This window comes from Tamandua tetradactyla, chromosome 8 (assembly GCF_023851605.1).
Source record: "Tamandua tetradactyla isolate mTamTet1 chromosome 8, mTamTet1.pri, whole genome shotgun sequence".
Lineage (NCBI taxonomy): Eukaryota > Metazoa > Chordata > Mammalia > Pilosa > Myrmecophagidae > Tamandua > Tamandua tetradactyla.
The window spans coordinates 67,251,902-67,275,887 of record NC_135334.1 but is presented as its reverse complement, the minus strand read 5'-3'; the positions used below and the strand labels follow the sequence as shown (position 1 = coordinate 67,275,887).

The 23,986-nt window shown below is 36.9% G+C and overlaps 1 protein-coding gene across 1 annotated transcript; it reads left to right on the top strand.

Moving 5' to 3' along the window:
* The first annotated feature begins 616 nt into the window (after positions 1-616).
* Positions 617-23,986, top strand: AQP11 (aquaporin 11). Its single transcript, XM_077113480.1, has 3 exons — positions 617-1,556; positions 18,762-18,878; positions 22,201-23,986. Exons 1-3 carry the CDS (start codon positions 875-877, stop codon positions 22,278-22,280), a joined length of 879 nt encoding a protein of 292 aa, XP_076969595.1. The 5' UTR covers positions 617-874; the 3' UTR covers positions 22,281-23,986.

The following is a 23,986-nucleotide window of genomic DNA, read 5'->3' as shown; positions in this document are numbered from 1 at the left end:
AGGAATTGTTATTTGAGCACATGGGCAAAAGAATCTACTGCCTTTGTCCAGTAACAGCAAGGACCCTGAATTCCGGCGTCATCAAACCTGTTGTTTCAACTTTAAACTATCATTTAGATAGATATTGAACACGTTCTACGAGTTAGCCTACTAAGCTGTTTACGTGCTTTTCAAAACAAATTGCCCACATGGGTGTTAAGACCCACAACTCTAAGTAAGTTTTTCGGCAAGTGAAGAAACTAAGGCTGAAGGAGACCCTATGGCAATATCCTTCATTGCACAGGTCAAACTCTGGTTCCTCCCACTAAACCACCCCGGATCCTTTCGCTGCAAGTCTCTCTCTCACTCTCATCCTCTTAATCCCAGCCGTCCAATTAAAAACAACGAGGTGGATGGCCGAGACACTGAGGTCTTTCCAGTTCTGTGCTTTTATAGTTTCAGGCGTAGGAAATGAAAAACTTCGAGCTCCTAGATTCAAAAGCCGAGGGCGCCCCTCTTCCTGTCCCACGTCCCAGTCCCAGGTTCTGGGGTTCCCGCCTGCTCAGGCTCTCGGGCCGCGACGCGCGTGCGCAATGGCCTGGGGACGCGCGGTGTCTCTCGCCTTCCTCCCCCCTTCTACGCCTTCTTCCAGATTTATAGGGAAGCCACAGGGGGCAAGTGCGTGTCTGGTTCCGACTGACCGGTAGCCCCTCTGCGGGTGCCCTAGCGGAGCTTCCCTCGCCGCCCGTCGCCTCCCTTCCTCCCAGGCTCTGCCCCAGCAACCACGCGGCTGGCTGATGGGGGGAGGGGAGGAGTTCTCCAGCGTCGCGCCCCTGGGGCCTCTGACTCCTCTAGAGTCCGCCCGCCCGGAGGGGTGTGAGGAGGAGGCGGGGCCATGGACTTCGGACTCAGGCCGTATCGGCCTCCTGCGGCATTCGGGTCAGGCGGTGATAAAGCAATGTCGGCGCTGCTGGGGCTCTGGCCCGAGGTGCCGGACACCGGCACCTCACTGGGGCTGATGCTGTCGGTCGTGCTGTTCATGGGGCTGGCCCGCGTGATCGCCCGGCAGCGGCTACACAGACCCTTGGTCTCTGTTTTCGTCTTGGAGTTTCTGGCCACCTTCCAGCTCTGTTGCTGCACCCACGAGCTACAGCTACTGAGCGAGCAAGAACCTGCGCACCCCACCTGGTCGCTGACGCTTATCTACTTCTTCTCGCTGGTGCATGGCCTGACTCTGGTGGGCACCGCCAGCAACCCGTGCGGTGTGATGATGCAGATGATGTTGGGGGGAATGCCCCCCGAGACAGGTGCGATGACGCTGTTGGCCCAGTTGATTAGTGCCCTATGTAGCAGGTACTGCATAAGCGCCCTGTGGAGTCTGGGTCTGACCAGGTATCACATCAGCGAGAGGAGCTACGTTTGCAGGAATCCCATCCACGTCGACTTGCTCAAAGCGGTCATTGTGGAGACCATCTGCTCCTTCATCTTCCACAGCGCCTTGCTGCATTTCCAGGAGGTCGGAAATAAGCTTCGTATCCACCTACTGGCAGCACTCATCACCTTTCTGGTCTATGCAGGTTTGTTACTCACACACACAAAAAACACTTGGCACATCCACAGGGGTTCAGTTCTTTACCAAGATACATTTGAAACCACTACACCTCTGTAATGTAAAGATTGTAATGCAATGTGTATCCCCTTAATTCTAACCATTTTGTAGCTCGTTATAAATCAATAGTGTAAACATAGAGAGCAGCTTCAGTGTTTTTTCCTAACACCTAGAGAAAGGAGCCACACTTGAGTTGAAACTGAGATATAGGGTTCAAATATCCTACAAAAGGGTTGTTTTAATGGAAGAGAGAAAAGTTAACTTAACACCTACCTCTTTCCTCATGCCAATGTGATATCCTCTTCTGATACTCTCACTATCACTGAAAAATGATCGTGGGTTTAAAAAGTTCCTTGCAATTTAAAGCACAAGGCACATGATAGTGATATGAGGTGGGAGTAGAAATTCTATAGCTCCATTTCTTTGTTCTTTTTATACAAAAATTACTTAGTCATTTTTTCTTAATAACCCATTCTCAGTTATAAATGAACTTTTAAATGGCCTACTAAGAAACGTGTTTTAATGTTAAAACCTGCTTGAAATGAAAGATGCTTTATAAACATGTAACTTGAGAAACATGTTTGTATCTTTTAAACCATCTGTTTACCTTGACAGATCTCAGATGTAGTGGATAATCTGGATCTTCTAAATGAGACAAGGAAATCCCCAAAACAAAAGTTTCATAATAAAATGTGCCATTTTAAATGGTTATGACAAAATATATTCCTAGGGACTAAATCTGAATTATAAAATAATTTGGAAGCAGGAATCTAACAAATGGAAATTTATAGTATTAGTCTATCTTCTGCCCATTAAAATTAAAACAAAAGTAGAAGCAAATCTTCATATGGACTCCTAATGGATATGCTTGACCCCCTCCCCCAGGGTAAAAATGAAAGACTTCCCAATTCACTTTCTTTTCTTTAGATCTAGTGCCATTCTTTTAGTAGAGACGGATGGAAAGAAATGCTATCAGAGAGAGGGAAGGTCTATGCAAAATTTTCAGGGGTTGCTGAGTAGTTGCTCATTAAATTTTGGGATTTTGGCTAAAGTAGAAACATCCCCTATTTTTGAGCAAAATCATCACTGGCAAAAAGAGTTGTGGCTCAGTTAAGCTCTGTATTTATACAATTATATTTTAAAATATTTTTTTAAATTAATAAAGTGTTATGTACAGTTGGATCTAGTTCTGTACCTATGTCCCTCTTTTCATTATTCTGTAGTTGGTAATTCTTCTTGTCTGTTTTTATATCATTAATACATATTTATACTCCATAAATAATACTGTATATATTAGCCAAGTCTTATAAGTGACAAGATTTTAAGAGAAGGGAAGCTAGATAATATTTGAAGTTACAGATAAATATAAGGAAAATTATTGGAAAGAATCATAAAATATCAACTTAAAGTATCCAAAATCACTGCTCTTTTTTATTCCCTTACATTACAGACATTAAAAGGTGGATTCTAATTATGGAGGAGATGGAAAGGAGTAAATGGGTCACTAGAGAAGTGGTTCTCAACCTTCCCTCTCCATTAGAATCACCTGGGGAGATTTTTAAACATCCCCATGCCTGAGTGCAGAGATTAAGATTTAATTGCTCTGGGAGGCTATGTAGTGGTGTATTTTAAAGTTCCCCAATTAATTCCAATGTGAAACCAGTGTTGAGAATTGTTGCTCCAGGACTCTAGAGCTGTGCTGTGCAATTTGACAGCCACTAGCTACATGTAGCTATTTAAATTTAAATGAACCAAAATTAAATATTCAGGTACTCAATTGCAGTAGCTACAATTCAAGTGCCAAATAGCTAAATGTGGTTAGTGACTACCATATTGGACAGCACTGACAACTGTTTGCAGGGGCAGAACAAAATAGACAATAGACTAGTAAATAACTAGATTCATAATTTGTTATGATGTTCCTTTTCATCCTTTTTTTAATGCCAAAATAAGGAATTAATATTTATTGGGCACCTGTTACATGTAGAAAATTTGCTAGAATTTTATGTAATTTTTACAAACCACTGGTGAATACATTATTCTCATTTTAAGTAAAATGAGACACAGAAAAGTGAAATGATTTATCCAAGGCCATACAACTAGAATGTGGTAGATCCATGGTACAAATTGACTTTAAACCCATACTCATTTCATTATCAGCACTTCTACAGTGTGCTTCTCAAAAATTACAAAAGGATCCGTTACTTAATAAGTTTTGCTTACAAGCTTAAGGAACTGATTCTTCAAAGTCTAAATTCCAGGGATAACACACTAAAAATGCCCAGGTTTCAACAAAAGATTATAAAACATACAAAAAAAAACAGGAAGCAATTTCCCAGGCAAAGGCAAAGATTAAGCATTAGAAACCACCAATGAGAAGGACCAGATCTGGGACATTCTAGACAAAGACTTTGAAAAATGGTCCTAAATATGATCAAAGAGCTAAGGGAAAACATGGACGAAGAGTTAAAGGAAATCAGAAAAACAATAGATAGACACAAAGAAAATATCAATAGAGCTTTGGAAATTATGAAAAAGTACCAGAGCTGAAGACCACAGTAACAGAAATTTAAAATTCCCTAGAGGGGTTCAACAGCAGACTGGAGTTAGCAGGAAAAAGAACTTGAATGAACTTGAAAATAAGACAGTTTGAAGAGCAGAAGGAAAAAGAAGAAAAGTAAACAGAGTATGCATAACTATATGATGATACTGTGAGCCAGTGATTGTATACTTCAGATGGTTTGTGAATATATCTCAATAGAATTGCATTAAAAAAAATAGGCATTAAAGAAAAAAGTGAACAGAGTTTGAGGAACCTGTGGGACACCATTAATTGTACCAATATATTCATTGTGGGAGTCCCAGAAGGATAAGAGAGAAAGGGGCAGAGAGACTATTCAAAGAAATAATGGCTGAAATTTTCCCAAATTTAATGAAAGACATGAATATATATAGCCAAAATACTCAGCAAACTCCAAACAGGATAAATCCAAATAGAAGCATACCATGGCCAATTATAATCAAACAATTGGATGCCAAAGATAAAGAGAGGATTCTGAAAACTGTGAGAGAGATGCAATGTGTCATATACAGGGAGCCTCAATCAGATTAACCACTGATTTCTCATGAGAAACCATGAGGGCAAGAAGGCAGTGGGAAGACATTTTTAAAGTGCTAGAAGCAAAAAATTTACCACCCCTCTATATCCAATGAACTTCTCTTTCAAAAATGAGGGAGGGATTAAGACAGTCCCAGATAACCAAAAGCTGAGGGAGTTAATCACCACTACATCAGCTCTACAAGAAATGTTAAAGAAAATTTTGAAGCAACATGAATAAATAAAGATCTCTGGTAAAGCTAATGACATGGGCAAATATAAATACCAGTACTAGTGTATTTTTTTTTGGTAACTACACTTTTTAATTCCTATAGGATCTAAAAGGCAAGTGCATAAAAAGTGATGATAAATCAATGGTTTTGGACACATAATATATAAATCTGTAATTTGTGACAAGAACTACATAAGAGTGAGGGGACAGAGAGGCATTGGAACATAGTTTATGTATGCTGTTAAAGATAAATTGGTATCAAAACAAATGAGATTGTTATGGGTTAGGATGTTAAATTTAAGTCCCATGGTAACCACAAAGAAAATATCAGAAAATATCTATGCAAACTCATAGAGACAGAAAGTAGAATACAGGTTACCAGGTGTGGGGGACAGGGACAATGGGGAGTTAATGCAAAACAGTTAACAACCAGTTTGAGGCGGTGGACAAGTTCCAGTAATGGATGATGGTGAGAGTACTACAATATTGTGAATGTGATTAATCTCAAACTGAATGGTATGTTTGGATTGGTGGGATGGGAAGATTTATGTTACATGTTTCCACAATTTAAAAAAAAAAGGAAAAAAAGAGAAACTAAAGGGATATTGACAAATGCAATACATGATACTGTATAGCATCTAAGAATGGAGGAGAAAAAGCTCAAAAGGACATCATTGGAACATAAGAAAAAATTGGGATGTAGAATTATGCTTTATATCAATGTTAAATTTCTTGAACTTGATAACTCTATTTAAGGTGATTATATAAGTGAATACTCCTGTTCGTAGGAAATGTACATAGAAGTATTATGTGTGTTCAAGGAGTTATGTGCACAACCTATTCTCAAATATTCAGAAATTAGATGGAATGATATGGCAGAGGTGGCACATGTTAAAATTGATGGATCTGGGTCTTTGTTGTAGGGAAAGATACATTGGAATTCTCTTTATGAGGTTTACATTATTTTTGTAATAAATTTTAAACTTCAAAATTTTAAAAGATTAAAAAAAAAAAGACTGGATAGGTTGGGAAAGGGACAGTTGGGAAACAGACTTAGTGGGCGATGTCATGCCGGAGACCTGGGTTCAATTTCCGGTGCTTGCCCATGCCAAAAAAAAAATATATATATATATATATATAAATATATATATATATATAAAGACAAGCTTCAGTACCAGTTACTTTAATATATATTTTTTAAAAAAACTTCTAAGATAACCATTAATACAAGTTTGACAAACGTTGCATGCTGAGAGATTGATTTATTACTTGGGCTGAAAGCACTCAGAAGCCACCAACATGGATGGTCACATTGAAATAACTGAATATGTATTTTGAGATTACAGAACATAACTGTCCTGCCAAATAACTACAGGCTCCTAGGATAGCCAAAGACCAAGAAGATGACAGCTATGTGTGTATTTATCGACTTAGCACCTGTTCTGATTTGAAACTGTTTTGTACCCTAGAAAAGCCATATTCTTTAACCCTGATTCAGTATTGTTGGGTGGGATCTTTTGATTAGGTGGGTTCTATGGAGATGTGCCTCTACCCATTCAAGGTGGGGTTGCTTACTGGAGTCCTTTAAGAGGGAATCATTTTGGAAAAACTTTAGAGTCTACACAGACAGAGACCTTTGGAGATGCAGAAAGTAAATGCCCCTGGGGTAGCCTTATGAAATGAGAAGCCAGGAGAGAAAGCTAGTAGACGTTCCCATGTGCCTTCCCAGCTGACATAGAGGCGTCTAGAAGCCAAAGACCCAACAGAAGCCAGCCATGCATGCCTTCCCAGCTGACAGAGGTATTTTGGACCCACTGGCCTTTCTTGAGTGAAGGTGACCTTTTGTTGGTGCCTTAATTTGGGCATTTTCATGGCCTTAGAACTGTAAACTTGCAACCTAATAAATTCCCTTTTTAAAAGCTGTTCTGTTTCTGGTATATTGCATTCTGGCAGCTTTAGCAAATCAAAACAGCACCCTATATTTTGATGTGCGGATGGAAGCCATTAATGTTATTACCACTTATGACTGCTACTAATCCATTAGCTGGGATTTACTGGCTTTCCTAATAACTTTTTAAAAAAGTTGCATGACTTATACTAAAGCTATAAATTATCAATGCAGATTTCAAGCAAAGCTTTTCTTAATTTAGGTTTTGGGAGGATTAGTTCAATGTACAGGGTAAGAGAACTGTATTCATTTTTTCATGGATGATTAGATATTTAAAAATATCTGTTATTTGCCCATCTAAGACATCCTGTTTTTCTTTACTGCCACATCCTAATAATTACCTTCATAGAATTTTTTTTCAGCTTGAACAATGGGAATTTATTACCTCACAGTTTTGAGGACTCAAAAAAAAAAAAATCTGACCATAATACCATATTGCACCTGAAAAAAATAAGCAGTACTCCTTAAAGTCATCAAATATCCGCTCAGTGTTAATAAATGTGTTGGCTTTTTAAAAGTAGTTTGCTTGTTTGTTTGAATCAGCATCTAAATAAGATTCAGATGTCACTAGATCATTTGTCTCTTAAGTCCCTTTTAGGTTATAGGTTTTTTCCCCCTCTCCCTTTTGTTTCCTTACAATTTGTTGTGGAAGAAATTCTGTCATTTTCCTGAAGAGACTCCCATACTCTGGATTTTTCTGACTATCCTCAAGGCACATTTGACATGTTCCTCTGTCTTTTGTATTCTAGAGCTTTAAGCTGTTCAGGTTCAATTTTATTTTGGCAAGATTATTTCATTGGTGTTTATTTCTAGCCATGAGATTGTCTCATTTCTCTTTTATGTGTGCTGTTGTTAGTCATCGAGGATTATTAACAAGATCACTGCTTCTCAACTGAGGGCGATTTTGCCCCCTGAAGGCAATGTCTGGTGACATTTCTGGTTGTCACAATCAGGAGTGGGGATGATACTGCCTTCTAGAGGGGAGAGGCTAGGGATGCTGTTCAACATCCTCTAAGGCACAATAGCCCCCCATAGCTAAGAGTTATCCATATGAAATGGCAATAATGCTGAGGTTGAAAAACCCTAACTTAGGTCTGTTAATTCCTTAGTTGCAAAATGGGATGTCCTGCTTCTATCTTTTTTTCCCTTATCAGCTGGGATAAATTCAACAATGATCAGATTTTGCTTCACATACTTTATCTATGCCTTTCCCCTCTTTTTTCTTTGTTGAAGAATTTAAAGCAAATTGCACCCGTCATTTTACATCTGCATACTCTAAAAAAATTTTCTCAAAGAACCACATCATGCCTAACAAAATTAACAATTCCTTGGTATAATCTAGTACTCAGTCCATATTCAAATTTGCCTGATTAATTCAAATATGCCATTTTACCTTTTTTTATGATTTTTTTTTATTAGTTAAAGAAAAAAAAAGAAATTAACCCAACATTTAGAAATCATTCCATTCTACATATGCAATCAGTAATTCTTAATATCATCACATAGATGCATGATCATTTCTTAGTACATTTGCATCGATTTAGAAGAAGAACTAGCAAAACAACAGAAAAAGATATAGAATGTTAATATAGAGAAAAAAATAAAAATAATAATAATAGTACAAAAGAAAAAAAGACAAACAAACAGACAGACAAAAAAAAACCTATAGCTCAGATGCAGCTTCATTCAGTGTTTTAACATGATTACTTTACAATTAGGTATTGTGCTGTCCATTTTTGAGTTTTTGTATCTAGTCCTGTTGTTACAGTCTGTATCCCTTCAGCTCCAATCACCCATTATCTTACCCTGTTTCTAACTCCTGCTGGACTCTGTTACCAATGACATATTCCAAGTTTATTCTCGAATGTCGGTTCACATCAGTGGGACCATACAGTATTTGTCCTTTAGTTTTTCGCTAGACTCATTCAGCATAATGTTCTCTAGGTCCATCCATGTTATTACATGCTTCATAAGTTTATTCTGTCTTAAAGCTGCATAATATTCCATCATATGTATATACCACAGTTTGTTTAGCCACTCGTCTGTTGATGGACATTTTGGCTGTTTCCATCTCTTTGCAATTGTAAATAATGCTGCTATAAACACTGGTGTGCAAATGTCCGTTTGTGTCTTTGCCCTTAAGTCCTTTGAGTAGATACCCAGCAATGGTATTGCTGGGTCGTATGGCAATTCTATATTCAGCTTTTTGAGGAACTGCCAAACTGCCTTCCACAGTGGTTGCACCATTTGACATTCCCACCAACAGTGGATAAGTGTGCCTCTTTCTCCGCATCCTCTCCAGCACTTGTCATTTTCTGTTTTGTTGATAATGGCCATTCTGGTGGGTGTGAGATGATATCTCATTGTGGTTTTGATTTGCATTTCTCTAATGGCCAGGGACATTGAGCATCTCTTCATGTGCCTTTTGGCCATTTGTATTTCCTCTTCTGATAGGTGTCTGTTCAAGTCTTTTTTCCCATTTTGTAATTGGGTTGGCTGTCTTTTTGTTGTTGAGTTGGACAATCTCTTTATAAATTCTGGATACTAGACCTTCATCTGATATGTCATTTCCAAATATTGTCTCCCATTGTTTAGGCTGTCTTTCTACTTTCTTGATGAAGTTCTTTGATGCACAAAAGTGTTTAATTTTGAGGAGCTCCCATTTATTTATTTCCTTCTTCAATGCTCTTGCTTTAGGTTTAAGGTCCATAAAACCGCCTCCAATTGTAAGATTCATAAGATATCTCCCTACATTTTCCTCTAACTGTTTTATGGTCTTAGACCTAATGTTTAGATCTTTGATCCATTTTGAGTTAACTTTTGTATAGGGTGTGAGATACGGGTCTTCTTTCATTCTTTTGCATATGGATATCCAGTTCTCTAGGCACCATTTATTGAAGAGACTGTTCTGTCCCAGGTGAGTTGGCTTGACTGCCTTATCAAAGATCAAATGTCCATAGATGAGAGGGTCTATATCTGAGCACTCTATTCGATTCCATTGGTCGATATATCTGTCTTTATGCCAATACCATGCTGTTTTGACCACTGTGGCTTCATAATATGCCTTAAAGTCAGGCAGCGCGAGACCTCCAGCTTCATTTTTTTTCCTCAAGATGTTTTTAGCAATTCGGGGCACCCTGCCCTTCCAGATAAATTTGCTTATTGGTTTTTCTATTTCTGAAAAATAAGTTGTTGGGATTTTGATTGGTATTGCATTGAATCTGTAAATCAATTTAGGTAGGATTGACATCTTAACTATATTTAGTCTTCCAATCCATAAACATGGTATGCCCTTCCATCTATTTAGGTCTTCTGTGATTTCTTTTAGCAGTTTTTTGTAGTTTTCTTTATATAGGTTTTTTGTCTCTTTAGTTAAATTTATTCCTAGGTATTTTATTCTTTTAGTTGCAATTGTAAATGGGATTCGTTTCTTGATTTCCCCCTCAGCTTGTTCATTACTAGTGTATAGAAATGATACAGATTTTTGAATGTTGATCTTGTAACCTGCTACATTGCTGTACTCATTTATTAGCTCTAGTAGTTTTGTTGTGGATTTTTCCGGGTTTTCGACGTATAGTATCATATCGTCTGCAAACAGTGATAGTTTTACTTCTTCCTTTTCAATTTTGATGCCTTGTATTTCTTTTTCTTGTCTAATTGCTCTGGCTAGAACCTCCAACACAATGTTGAATAATAGTGGTGATAATGGACATCCTTGTCTTGTTCCTGATCTTAGGGGGAAAGTTTTCAATTTTTCCCCATTGAGGATGATATTAGCTGTGGGTTTTTCATATATTCCCTCTATCATTTTAAGGAAGTTCCCTTGTATTCCTATCTTTTGAAGTGTTTTCAACAGGAAAAGATGTTGAATCTTGTCAAATGCCTTCCCTGCATCAATTGAGATGATCATGTGATTTTTCTGCTTTGATTTATTGATATGGTGTATTACATTAATTGATTTTCTTATGTTGAACCATCCTTGCATACCTTGGATGAATCCTACTTGGTCATGATGTATAATTCTTTTAATGTGTTGTTGGATACGATTTGCTAGAATTTTATTGAGGATTTTTGCATCTATGTTCATTAGAGAGATTGGTCTGTATTTTTCTTTTTTTATAATATCTTTGCCTGGTTTTGGTATGAGGGTGATGTTGGCTTCATAGGATGAATTAGGTAGTTTTCCCTCCACTTCGATTTTTTTGAAGAGTTTGAGGAGAGCTGGTACTAATTCTTTCTGGAATGTTTGATAGAATTCACATGTGAAGCTGTCTGGTCCTGGACTTTTCTTTTTAGGAAGCTTTTGAATGACTAATTCAATTTCTTTACTTGTGATTGGTTTGTTGAGGTCATCTATTTCTTCTTGAGTCAAAGTTGGTTGTTCATGTCTTTCCAGGAACCTGTCCATTTCATCTAAATTGTTGTATTTATTAGCGTAAAGTTGTTCATAGTATCCTGTTATTACCTCCTTTATTTCTGTGAGGTCAGTAGTTATGTCTCCTCTTCCATTTCTGATCTTATTTATTTGCGTCCTCTCTCTTCTTCTTTTTGTCAGTCTTGCTAAGGGCCCATCAATCTTGTTGATTTTCTCATAGAACCAACTTCTGGTCTTATTGATTTTCTCTATTGTTTTCATGTTTTCAATTTCATTTATTTCTGCTCTGATCTTTGTTATTTCTTTCCTTTTGCTTGCTTTGGGATTAGTTTGCTGTTCTTTCTCCAGTTCTTCCAAGTGGACAGTTAATTCCTGCATTTTTGCCTTTTCTTCTTTTCTGATATAGGCATTTAGGGCAATAAATTTCCCTCTTAGCACTGCCTTTGCTGCGTCCCATAAGTTTTGATATGTTGTGTTTCCGTTTTCATTCGTCTCGAGGTATTTACTAATTTCTCTTGCAATTTCTTCTTTGACCCACTCGTTGTTTAAGAGTGTGTTGTTGAGCCTCCAGGTATTTGTGAATTTTCTGGCATTCTGCCTATTATTGATTTCCAACTTCATTCCTTAATGATCCAAGAAAGTGTTGTGTATGATTTCAATCTTTTTAAATTTGTTAAGACTTGCTTTGTGACCCAGCATATGGTCTATCTTTGAGAATGATCCATGAGCACTTGAGAAATGGGTGTATCCTGCTGTTGTGGGATGTAATGTCCTATAAATGTCTGTTAAGTCTAGCTCCTTTATAGTAATATTCAGATTCTCTATTTCTTTATTGATCCTCTGTCTAGATGTTCTGTCCATTGATGAGAGTGGTGAATTGAAGTCTCCAACTATTATGGTATATGTGTCTATTTCCCTTTTCAGTGTTTGCAGTGTATTCCTCACGTATTTTGGGGCATTCTGGTTCGGTGCATAAATATTTATGATTGTTGTGTCTTCTTGTTTAATTGTTCCTTTTATTAGTAGATAGTGTCCTTCTTTGTCTCTTTTAACTGTTTTACATTTTAGTCTAATTTGTTGGATATTAGTATCCAACTCCTGCTCTTTTCTGGTTGTTATTTGCATGAAATATCTTTTCCCAACCTTTCACTTTCAATCTATGTTTATCTTTGGATCTAAGATGTGTTTCCTGTAGACAGCATACAGAAGGATCCTGTTTTTTAATCCATTCTGCCAGTCTATGTCTTTTGATTGGGGAATTCAGTCCATTAACATTTAGTATTATTACTGTTTGGATAATATTTTCCTCTACCATTTTGCCTTTTGTATTATATATATCATATCTGATTTTCCTTCTTTCTACACTCTTCTCCATACCTCTCTGTTCTGTCTTTTTGTATCTGACTCTAGAGCTCCCTTTACTATTTCCTGCAGAGCTGGTCTTTGGTCACAAATTCTCTCAGTGCCTTTTTGTCTGAGAATGTTTTAATTTCTCCCTCATTTTTGAAGGACAGTTTTGCTGGATATAGGAGTCTTGGTTGGCAGTTTTTCTCTTTTAGTAATTTAAATATATCATCCCACTGTCTTCTAGCTTCCTTGGTTTCTGCTGAGAAATCTACACATAGTCTTATTGGGTTTCCCTTGTATTTGATGGATTGTTTTTCTCTTGCTGCTTTCAAGATCCTCTCTTTCTCTTTGACCTCTGACATTCTAACTAGTAAGTGTCTTGGAGAACGCCTATTTGGGTCTATTCTCTTTGGGGTGCGCTGCACTTCTTGGATCTGTAATTTTAGGTCTTTCATAAGAGTTGGGAAGTTTTCAGTGATAATTTCTTCCATTAGTTTTTCTCCTCCTCTTCCCTTCTCTTCTCCTTCTGGGACACCCACAACACGTATATTTTTGTGGTTCATATTGTCCTTGAGTTCCCTGATCCCCTGTTCAAATTTTTCCATTCTTTTCCGGATAGTTTCTGTTTCTTTTTGGAATTCAGATGTTCCATCCTCCAAATCACTAATTCTATCTTCTGTCTCTTTAAATCTATCATTGTATGTATCCATTGTTATTTCCATCTTTTCTACTTTATCCTTCACTTCCATAAGTTCTGTGATTTGTTTTTTCAGTTTTTCTATTTCTTCTTTTTGTTCAGCCCATGTCTTCTTCATGTCCTCCCTCAATTTATCGATTTTGTTTTTGAAGAGGTTTTCCATTTCTGTTCGTATATTCAGCATTAGTTGTCTCAGCTCCTGTATCTCATTTGAACTATTGGTTTGTTCTTTTGACTGGGCCATATTTTCAATTTTCTGAGCGAGATCCGTTATCTTCTGCTGGCGTCTGGGCATTTAGTCAGATTTCCCTGGGTGTTGGACCCAACAGGTTGAAAGATTTTTCTGTGAAATCTCTGGGTTCTGTTTTTCTTATCCTGCCCAGTAGGTGGCGCTCGTTTGTCTGTGGGGCCCACCAGTAAAAGTTGCTGTGGGTCCTTTAACTTTGGAAAACTCTCACCGTGGGGGAGGTTCACCAGCCGAAGCGGCTTGGAAGAGTGCCAGCTGCCCGGGGATCCAAACACGGGGAGGGTCGCCGGCCGCCGCAGCCCAGGAGAGCGCCCGTCCGAATCTCCTAGTCGGCCCGGGGCGCCAAGCATGGCGGGAGGGCGCCAGCCGCCATGGCCCGGGAGAATGCACCGTTCCCAGCCGGATTGGGAAGTCACGTGTTTGGGAGGGACCCCGGTCACCATTCTCCGCGGCCTGGGGATCTCTGATCCAATTCTCCCAGTTGGTCCGGGGGGCCACACGTGGTGTGGGGCGCCAGCCACTGCGGCTTGAGGGGACCGCCTGTCCAATTGTCCCAGCTGGCCCGGGAAGGAGGAAGGGAGGGACTCCAGCCGCTTGCCTCCCCGGCCCGGGGAAGCCCGCGCCCCTCGGCGATCTCACTGGAGCGGGTTCTCTCAGCCAGTCAGCCGTTCCAGGATGGGGTACACTGTGTTTTTGATCTCTGTCATGGCTCCGGGAGCTGTTCTGTATCGTTTCTACTCCCCTAGTAGCTGTTCTGGAGGAGGAACTAAGATCTGCGCATCTTACTAAGCCGCCGTCTTCTCCAGAAGTCTCCCATTTTACCTTTTTAAAAAACCTATTTAAAAATGAGGACCCAAACAAAGTCCACTTATTATATTTGGTGGTTCTGTCTCTTAAGAACTTTCTAATCTAATGCAGCAGAGCCTTCATAGAATTTTAAATGGTACATTTGTTTTTTGACATAATAACTGTCTCCCTTCATCAGTAAATAAGCTTTATGAGTACAGAGACCAAATTTGTTGTATTCATTATACCGCCTGGCACAAAATACTCAATAAATATTTGTGGAATGAGTGAATTAATGACTTAGCAAATATTCTATTTGCTTTAAACAATCTGAGTATTCCATATTGGATGCCTAAGGGCTTCCAAAATAAGTCAGAAGAAATTGTAGTATTTTCATTTAATTTTTGGAACACTTCTAAGTAATGAATAATATAGGTAAGATTTTAGGTAAGATTATCTGTTGAAGTAGAAAGGAACTAAGTCCTTTACATTTGTTCTCTTTTAATTCAATAATCATTTGAAATAAGTGCTGCTATTGCCAATTTACAAATCCGTTTCAAGCAAGGTTTGATTTACTCTAAAACTATTTTACAATGTCAGTATAATATAGTGGTTAAGAGCACAGGCTTGGACTATAACCTTAGGCTAAATACTAGTTTGGGCCTCATTTCTATAAAATGTAGAGTAATAATATCTACCTCATGAAACTATCATGATGAACAGAGTAAGGTATTTCAAGTTTTTAGTTAGTACCTGGCACTAAATAGTGAGTACTTGGGAAATATTAGTTATTTTACCTTCCTAATTTTCCCACGGCTCCCAGTATAATAATCATTTTTGCATAATTGATCATTTTTTGTGTTCACAACTTTTTTGGGAGGTAAGTTCAGGAAAATATAAAGCTGTAACTTTTATACAGAAATCTGTCCAGTTACAAATAAGTCAAAGGGCAGTGTTCTTATACAAATCCCTATGTGTTCCTCATAAAATCTGAGAACAGTGTAATGGCATTCTTCCAGGTCTACAAAACAACTGGTCCGGAACAGCTAACTAGCTTAGTGACATTAGCTTGTCAACAGAATGTAAAACAGCAATGAAAAGTGGAGTGTTTATAAATGCAAACTTTGAGGATGTATGCCCAGCACTATCCAGCAGGGGAACACAGTCTTGTCATGAGAGGTATTTTCAGCTGTAGATAATAATGTTTTATCAGCCATCATGATCTGATGACTCTGCTTTTGCTCTGACTACATGTTTACCAAGTGACTTTCTGATGGAGTCGGCTTCTCAGGAGACTCCAGGAAGTGGGTGCCCCTGGAGGGGGAAGACAAATATTCAGGTCACTGGAAAGGGTTAGTTCCTACTATAAATTAGTAACTTTATTCTGGTTCATATATGATCCTTATGTGGTTTTAATTAGTGTCGTTCTAACATAGACAGATTGAGCCCCTTTGGTAGTATTGAGAAACGTTAGTTCCTAGAATTGCCAGGTTTGTGACTGAGCCTTTGGTATTTTCACCAAGTTCATATTGTCCTCTAAGACTTTGCAGCCAGCCAGGTGGACCTCTGTGGGTGATATCTTTTCTTCAATATGTACTATTATATCTTCTGCCCTTCAAATGTCAATAATTTGTTTTTTGAAGCCATTTTCTGATAGTTCTATGCCAAATGACCCTTTCTTTTAAAATAATTCATATTCAATCACACAAAAAATACATGAATATGTTCTTGTAAAAAACTGATACACTGCCAATAAGGCTAGTCTTTTCACTGCCATCATCCATGCCTGTCTTCTCTTCCCCTGCCTACTCCAACCACCAGGTAATCCTCTTGTGTGTGTTTTTGTGTCTTCTCAAACTTTTTGGTTCATTTATTATACATGTAGATGTGATCCTTTAGAAACTACATATTATTATTGGGTGTTCACATTAAACGTAAAAGATATACTGTATCTTTCTGCAGTTGCCGTGCGTGTGTGTGTGTGTGTGATTGTTGTTCAATGATGTATCTTACAGACTTATCCATGTTAGTATAAAGAGATTCCTCTCATTATTTAAAAATGCTGCATGGTATTCCAAAGTAACAATAAATTTATTTAGCTGTTTCCTTATAGGTGGACAGGTAGGTTTTCCCCAGATCTTTGCTACTATAAATAAATAGCCGTGTTAAATAAATAGCCTTATGTTTCTTTGTACACAGGTACCAGTGTTTCTCTAGAACAGCGGTTCTCAACTGGGAAGTTTTGCCCCTCAGGGGAAATTTGGCAATGTCTGGAGATGTTATTGTTACAATGGGAGGTGGGGAGATGTGATGAGCTACTGGCATCTATTGGATAAAGGTCAGGAATGTTGCTAAACATCCTACAAAACATAAGACAGCCCCCAACAACAAAGAATTAACCAGTCCAAAATGTCAAAGCCAGTGCCACATGCTCTAGACGTGTTTTAAGACAGAAGCCACTCTGGGTACCAATTTCTGATAATTATTGCTGTGTAACCACCCCAAATTTATTATGTGGACTCGATGGGCAATTTCTCTGAGATAGCTCATGCAGCTGCATTCGGCTAGACAGTTGGTGGTTACACAGGTGGTTACACAAGGTATCCTCACTTATATGTCTGGTAGTTGGTGGCGAGTGTCAGTTCTTCTCCATGTGGCTTTTCATCCCTCAGGAGCCTAGACCAGCTTACTTATATGGTTATAGGTACTGTTCCAAGAAAGCAAACAGAAGCTGATAGGCTTATTGAGGTCTGGACCTAGAATTCACCCATCATTCCCATGAGGTTCAGAAATCACAATGTCACTTTGCATACTATCAAAGCATGTTACATATTCAAAGCCATCCCATATTCAAGAGAAGGGAAATACAGACTCTGTAGCTTGGCGAGAGGAGCAGCAAAGTCACACTGAGCAAAATGGATGATGTAGGGATTAAAAGATAAGGGAAGTAAGGTAGTCTTGAGTGTTAGGTTGATATAAAACTGATGGATAGTGTTTGTTCTTAGACCTAATGGAAAGTCTTCAGTATATTACAGCCAGGAATACTTAAGTAAATAATAGAGACATGTTTAGTCCACTTTTACTGATAAATGCCTAAAATAGTCATAGATCACTTATATATCATAGCTCAGATTACGGTATATTGGAAAGATGTTTGTGTGAGTCCTTCTCTTTCTGCTCATGATACATTGGACCTCAGTACTTTTTTTGAGGAATGAAACGATCACCTATCAACCAAACAATTCAGTGGTAACCCTGATAGTTACAGGCTTACCATTCCAGGATCTGACAATTCAAGAATGATTCTGAAAGTCCATGACATGATGCTATTTACAATTGCTGAGACATGAATATCAATCAGGCTGTAAAAGGCTGGCATGCTAGAAAAAACTCTTAGCCACTGAGTTTAGTTGATTGCTCAACATCTTTCATCTCAACACAGCTTCACTGTTCTCTGCCTTTCAAGAGTGAAATCTCAAAAAAAAAAAAAAAAAAAGTGACATCTCATTAGTCAGGTCACTTCATTCCCAATTTTACTTTACTGCATTTTATGAAGACACTGTCTATATAGTAGCATATGTCAATGTAAAATCTGTGAAGATCTTAGTATTTATCTCTGGCTGAATATGTGCCCAAGCTTCCACTTCCTATGAAACACCAAAAATGTTACTATATTAGGGATGCTGATAGTGTTTTTAAGTACTCTGGTACATGGCTCTGATGAGTACTATTGGACAGGCAGTCCAGCCTCCTTTGCTTCAAGAGATCTGCCTTCCCATATTGCAGTGTGGCCATAACTATAAATTTCTAGGCCCAATGTTAGAGATACCCTACAGGCAGAGCTGGAACATGAATTCCAGAAAAGTGGTCAAACTAGTTAAAATGTGTGCTACCTTTCATGCCTACTCATGGTCACTTCTTAAGGGCTCTGTTGGCAGGTAAGCATACAACTTAATGATAATACTTGGCTCTATTTTACTTTTTATTTTCAATACAAAGGTATGCTTATACCTAAGGATCTGGGTTACTGATTCTATTTTAAATGTATTTTCTTTCATTTCATTATTGCTATTCATTTAAATTACAATATGTAAATTTTGAATTTTAAGAAGGGCAGCCAAATTTCCTGTTTTATAATGCTGTAGAAATAGCATTATAAATATATACAGAACATTAACTTTCAATGTACATTTTATAGTATATGGGAAAAGTGCTGGGTTTAAATTCTTAATGTCCTTTTTATGCACATGGCATATTATAATCTATTGCTATATAATATGCCAAGTGATTCTGCAAAGGAAAATCTTAGAGTAAGAATATTATTTGGTGTTTTTTGGTTAGAGTAAGAATATTATAATATCTGAAATAAAATAGTCACATTTAGTAATCCACATGTTTCCAGTTACAATATAAGATATATGGTTTTTCTTAAAATGTATTACAGGAGGAAATCTAACAGGAGCTGTATTTAATCCAGCTTTGGCATTATCACTGCATTTCAAGTGTTTTGATGAGGCATTCCCTCGTTTTTTTACAGTATATTGGTTGGCTCCTTCTTTAGGTAAGTCTGTATTTATTTAATGTTTAGATTAGGGAATCTTAAAATAAGATATAGAAGTCACTGTAACATGCCAATTTCCAAAGTGAGAGTAGGCATAAAAAAGGAAATGCAAAAGGGAGCTAAAGTGCCTGAAATGACATTTTATTTTGTGTAGTACCTTTTAAAACTGTTTATCTTCAAGAAACAAAGTTATCTGGTTAAGGACGGTTCAGTTTCAGGTATGTTACTTGAGATTTGAGAGGAGGAATGATCAGTTTTGTTTAAAAATATTCCCTTTTTTTGTTTCTTCAAATTTGTGAGCTCCAAATAAAATAGCATTTCATTTATTTTACTCATTTTGCAAGAGAGCATCACATGAAACAACATATACCTGTGAAGGGGGAGTTTTAAAATTATCCAAAAGTTCTATTCCTGTTATTTCTATATGGATCAGATATATAAAAGTCTTCTCTAAAGATGGGTCATATAACAGAAACGATTACACAAAAATTGTAATAATATGCAATTCTTTATATGAATTATCAGCATCCTTGCTTTTGTTTAATAATCTGTGTTTTAAACTTGTGATTATAATTCATGACTAATAAATGAGTGTGAGGATGCCTGCCCCTCCAGTAGTACCTGCTTACCCCTCTTTTTGTTCACAGTTAGCATTTTCTGTTTAAAAAAAAAAAAGGACCATAAAGAAAGGTACACTGACATAACAGGTGTGAATAGCCATCACATTTTACTCCTCCTATTCAATTCCATTCCTTTAGCTTATATTTATTATATATTTTGATGATAGTATCTATGGGCCTAAACATTGTCAGAGAAAAATCTACACTTTAAAATGCTAGTGGCTAGCTTTTACTAATCAAGCAAGTCTACTGGTAGTTCTATATGGAACAATTATTCCAATAATTTGAAACCAATATTTATTAGGTTATGAGTTTATTAATGTGCTTCAATGTCAATTTTAACAGTAGGCCCATGATACTTAGGAATTATGTCATTACTTCAAAGAATATTAAAAACTTAGACCTTTCCAGAAAAATTTTAAAAGAAAAAAATCAGAAATAATGGCATTCTCTGTTAAAGGACCATGAGTTTTTTTCTTAAAACAACTTCTTGGAAGAAAGTCTCATGATAGACAAAAAAAAAAAGAAATAAGAACTTCTCCTTTAGGAAGCAAAGAGATCAGGGGGTGTCAGGGTAGGGAAGGGGACTATAGTCTCTTCAGGTTAATGTAGTTCTAATAGTAAGACAACACATTACCTGTGGCCCTTACCAAAATATTTTAAAGAACCATTACCCAAAACAACCCAAACACCTAAATAGAAAACAAATATACTTTTATTCCTATCTTTTTTTTTTCTTTGCTTCTTATGCAAGGATCTTTTACAAATGGAACTGAGATCAACCTTTTTTTTGGATTTATGTATAGTCCCATTTAGCCTGTTAAAAATACACATTCAGAGATTCATTCTTAGTTGGCCCAAGAAGCCCTAGCTTTTTTTCCTAATAAGAAGCACCATAACATTTTTGTTGTAGTTTTTGGTCTAAAGAGGCATGTCCTATACTTCTTTAAGAGGTTTAAGAATGAGAAACAACAAAGGTGTCCTTTCTATTTGTGGATAAAAGGCATATATGTGTATAAATGGCAGTTTTTAAAATACTGAATTCTAGCTTGCCAGTGAATTTTGCCATGAACTGAAGTTACATTCCCACTGGGAAAAAAATGCCCCAAATGAAATAAAGTTACAATTGTTAAACTCCAAGAAGGATGGGAAATAGAGGGAAAATAAGGAATTATATTTTTACAAGGGTCACTCAAAGAGCTAAATAGGAAATGAGAGTCCAAAAGGAAAGAAACAAAAAAACCTGCCAAAGTTAAATTAAGCAATGCCATGGAAGTGAGGGAGATAACTGCAATCTCAAAATACAATAAATTTTCTTTCCTTTACTGACCAAGCAGGGAGCTAACTATTCTTGGGAATCATGATCCTTGTTCTGTTTTTCCTTTTCATAGCAGATAAAATTATAATTCTTCAAATGGTCCATGTCATTTCCCAAAATTTAAATGTTAGATATGTGACTATTTGAATGTCTATAAAATCAATTTTCTGGTTTATTATTTCATGCAATGAAAATTGTCATATTCTATTTGTTTCTAGGAAGCTGTAATTCTGTTGCTGTTTTTTTTTTTTTTTTTTTTTTGCATGGGAAGGCACTGGGGAATTGAACCCGGGTCTCCTGCATGGCAGGCGAGAACTTTGCCTGCTGAGCCACCATGGCCTGCCCTATAATCCTGTTTTTGAAAAAACTATTTTAAATGTAATGTCTAGCGCTGCCCTTAAAAAGAAAATGACAAAAGTAGTGGGTCAGTTAATATAGGGATTTCTTTTTTCACTTAAGAGCCTTTGGTCACAAACAGATTCTTTTAAAAATATGTTATGTGATTTAAATGCTAGCCAACCCTTAAGGTTTTTCTGTTGTTTCCAAACAAGAGTAAAATAATTTCAAATTTGCATGTGACAAAAATTTATTCTTAATATAAGTTTAAACTGATCTAGAGCTTTAAGCCTAATTACACTAAGAACTAAAATAACCATAGCATATTTCCCTTGCAAATTAGTGATTTAAGCCCTTGTCTTACTCCCCTCAGTACTTCCCACTGAAACATTAACCAACTGCTACATACTAGATTTATTTAATGTGGCCTCAAAAATGAAGACTTACTAATATGTGATTTTTTTTTTTTACATTTGTATATTTAAGATTTAAAATTCGAGTATTGAAATTTTGCTTTAAATGTTGTGATTCATACTAAAGCTATTAATGGTTGAGATCGATGAAAAAAATGTGAGAAGGGAGAAAGTAACCTAATATATTGTTCTTATTTGAGCATTCCAAGTAAAAACTCAAGGGTGCTTTCAGTTGCTTTATTCTCTGGGTACTTCCCTGGGGCATGGAGGGATACAGTGTTACTATTTTAAAGAAAAGCAAATGGAGACCCAGGTCCAAGGTTCTCACTCAGCAAGTCCGCAATGGAGTCAGAACTAAACTACAAACCTTTGGATTTTGTTTATCATTGGCATTCACTGTTAATAAATTCTACTGGTTTTAACAAGTATGTATGGTTTTTAAGGATTCAGGGTTAAAGAAAGAAGTGTGAGAATATATTTTAAAATATCTACGTGTTTCATATAGCATTGATGTAGATAAATCACAGCTTTCCAAATCTCTAAGTATATAATTATATATAATTTAAAATTATACCCACTGAGTGATTATGAACTTCCTTAAAGATTGTTTTGTTTTACTATATTTTGTCTTTCAGGCATATTGTTGATGGTTTTGATGTTCAGCCTTTTCCTTCCATGGCTCCATAACAACCATACAATTAATAAAAAGGAATAACTATTCCAAAAGACTCAAACTAAGCTACATGACAGTCAAGCCGGATATGATAAAGATATTATCACCTCATATCCAACACACTGGCTGCACTGGATTCACCAATGTTAGCTTCCTTTTAGGACGCTGCCTTAACAGGTTTCATCACTGGGACTTAAATTACTGTGAAATTGAGGTATCTGTGTTTCTCAGTTAAGAATTGTTCTTGAGTGCTGTATGAAATGCTACTAGAAAAGTATCATTACACTAAATATAAAAATCAAATGGTAAGGGATGCAGTGGTAGTTCAGTGGTAGAATTCTCACCTACCATGTGGGAGACCCGGGTTCGATTCCCAGCCCATGCACCTCCCAAAAAGCAAACAAACAAAAATTCAACAAATGGCGCTGCAATAACGGGATACTCATATGGAAAAAGAATGAGATGTGACCCCAGCGGGCATATAGCATACAAAAAAAGAAATCAAGTGGTAATTGTTAACTTTGATGAAATTAGTACAGGGTGGAAAGAGAAGGGAAGATGAGGGAAGGACCAAAGAAAGAGAAGAGTGTGTATCAAGTTATCACTTGAATGAACAGGATTTTTAAACAAAGTACTATAACAGTCATCCCTACAAAACTGGAAATAGGCTACTTTTCAGTTAATACATCACTCAATAACATCAAGTGTCATCTTCCCAAAGGAAAATTGCGTTTAGTAGATTATATATCCTCTCATATCCAAAGGGCTTCCCAAATTTTAAATACAGTCTAATCTAATATCTTAATTTTTTCCCTCTAAGTAGATAATTTCACTAGCTTCAACAAATTATTCTTTAGTAAAATATAAAGCACCACATGAAATCAAGATATATAAGCTTTTCACGTTCTCCTTTGAGTCTAACAACTACCTAAGTAGGTAGGGCATGCATTTTTAATCTTCCTTCCTTCACAGAGAAGGAAATTAAGTTTAGATGGGTTTGCTGCCATGCCCAAGGTCACAAAGAGCCACATACCATCTTTAGACTGCTACTTCAATCCAAAAGTTCTACTCAGTCATCATTACAAGTAATGGAAAAGTAGAGGTTTTGAAAAAAACAGTAAATACTTTATAATAATAATAAAATAAGTTTAAGAACCAGCTAGTTTTTTGTGAGGTTTAAAGAAACTTAAGTTTTCTTCTATTAGAAGCTTTCTTTTATTGTATGACGTTTAATTTATATTAAAAGTTCAAGCCACAAAAAGTTAAATGTGTTTCTCTTCAAAGGAAATTCCATTATCAGGTTTGAACTGAAAAGTTAAAAAATATGTTTGCTTGAGTAATAATCAATTAACAAACAACTGATATGTTGCCAGGTAATTTAAGTGCTACCTGGTGATCAGCTTGTAGATGGTCATTCTACTTAACACCTGCAGACTGAACTGTTGCTAACTCTACTCAGTGAGATCAGGAAGGCAGCCAGTTTGACGATCATGGACTTTGACTCTTGAAGTACCAACAAATATATACCATAGTAGTTTGTATTTTAAGAAGATTTCAAAAAATTGTAACAATGGCTGAATGCCATTTCTGACATTCTTTATTTAGCATGCACAGTATTTAAACTATTTTAGTCAATATTTGAAGTCTCTTTCACTCAAATCTGTCATTCCAGCTTCTCTTAAAAAAATTAAAAGATTTGGTAATAGTAGGCCTGAATTTTGCCATGCAAACATAGTTTAAAAAAAACT

Coding starts and splice junctions, on each gene's coding strand:
- AQP11 (XM_077113480.1), top strand. CDS start 875: ATGGACTTCGGACTCAGGCCGTATCGGCCTCCTGCGGCATTCGGGTCA. Junction 1,557..18,761: donor CACCTTTCTGGTCTATGCAG/GTTTGTTACTCA, acceptor AATGTATTACAG/GAGGAAATCTAACAGGAGCT. Junction 18,879..22,200: donor TTGGTTGGCTCCTTCTTTAG/GTAAGTCTGTAT, acceptor TTTGTCTTTCAG/GCATATTGTTGATGGTTTTG.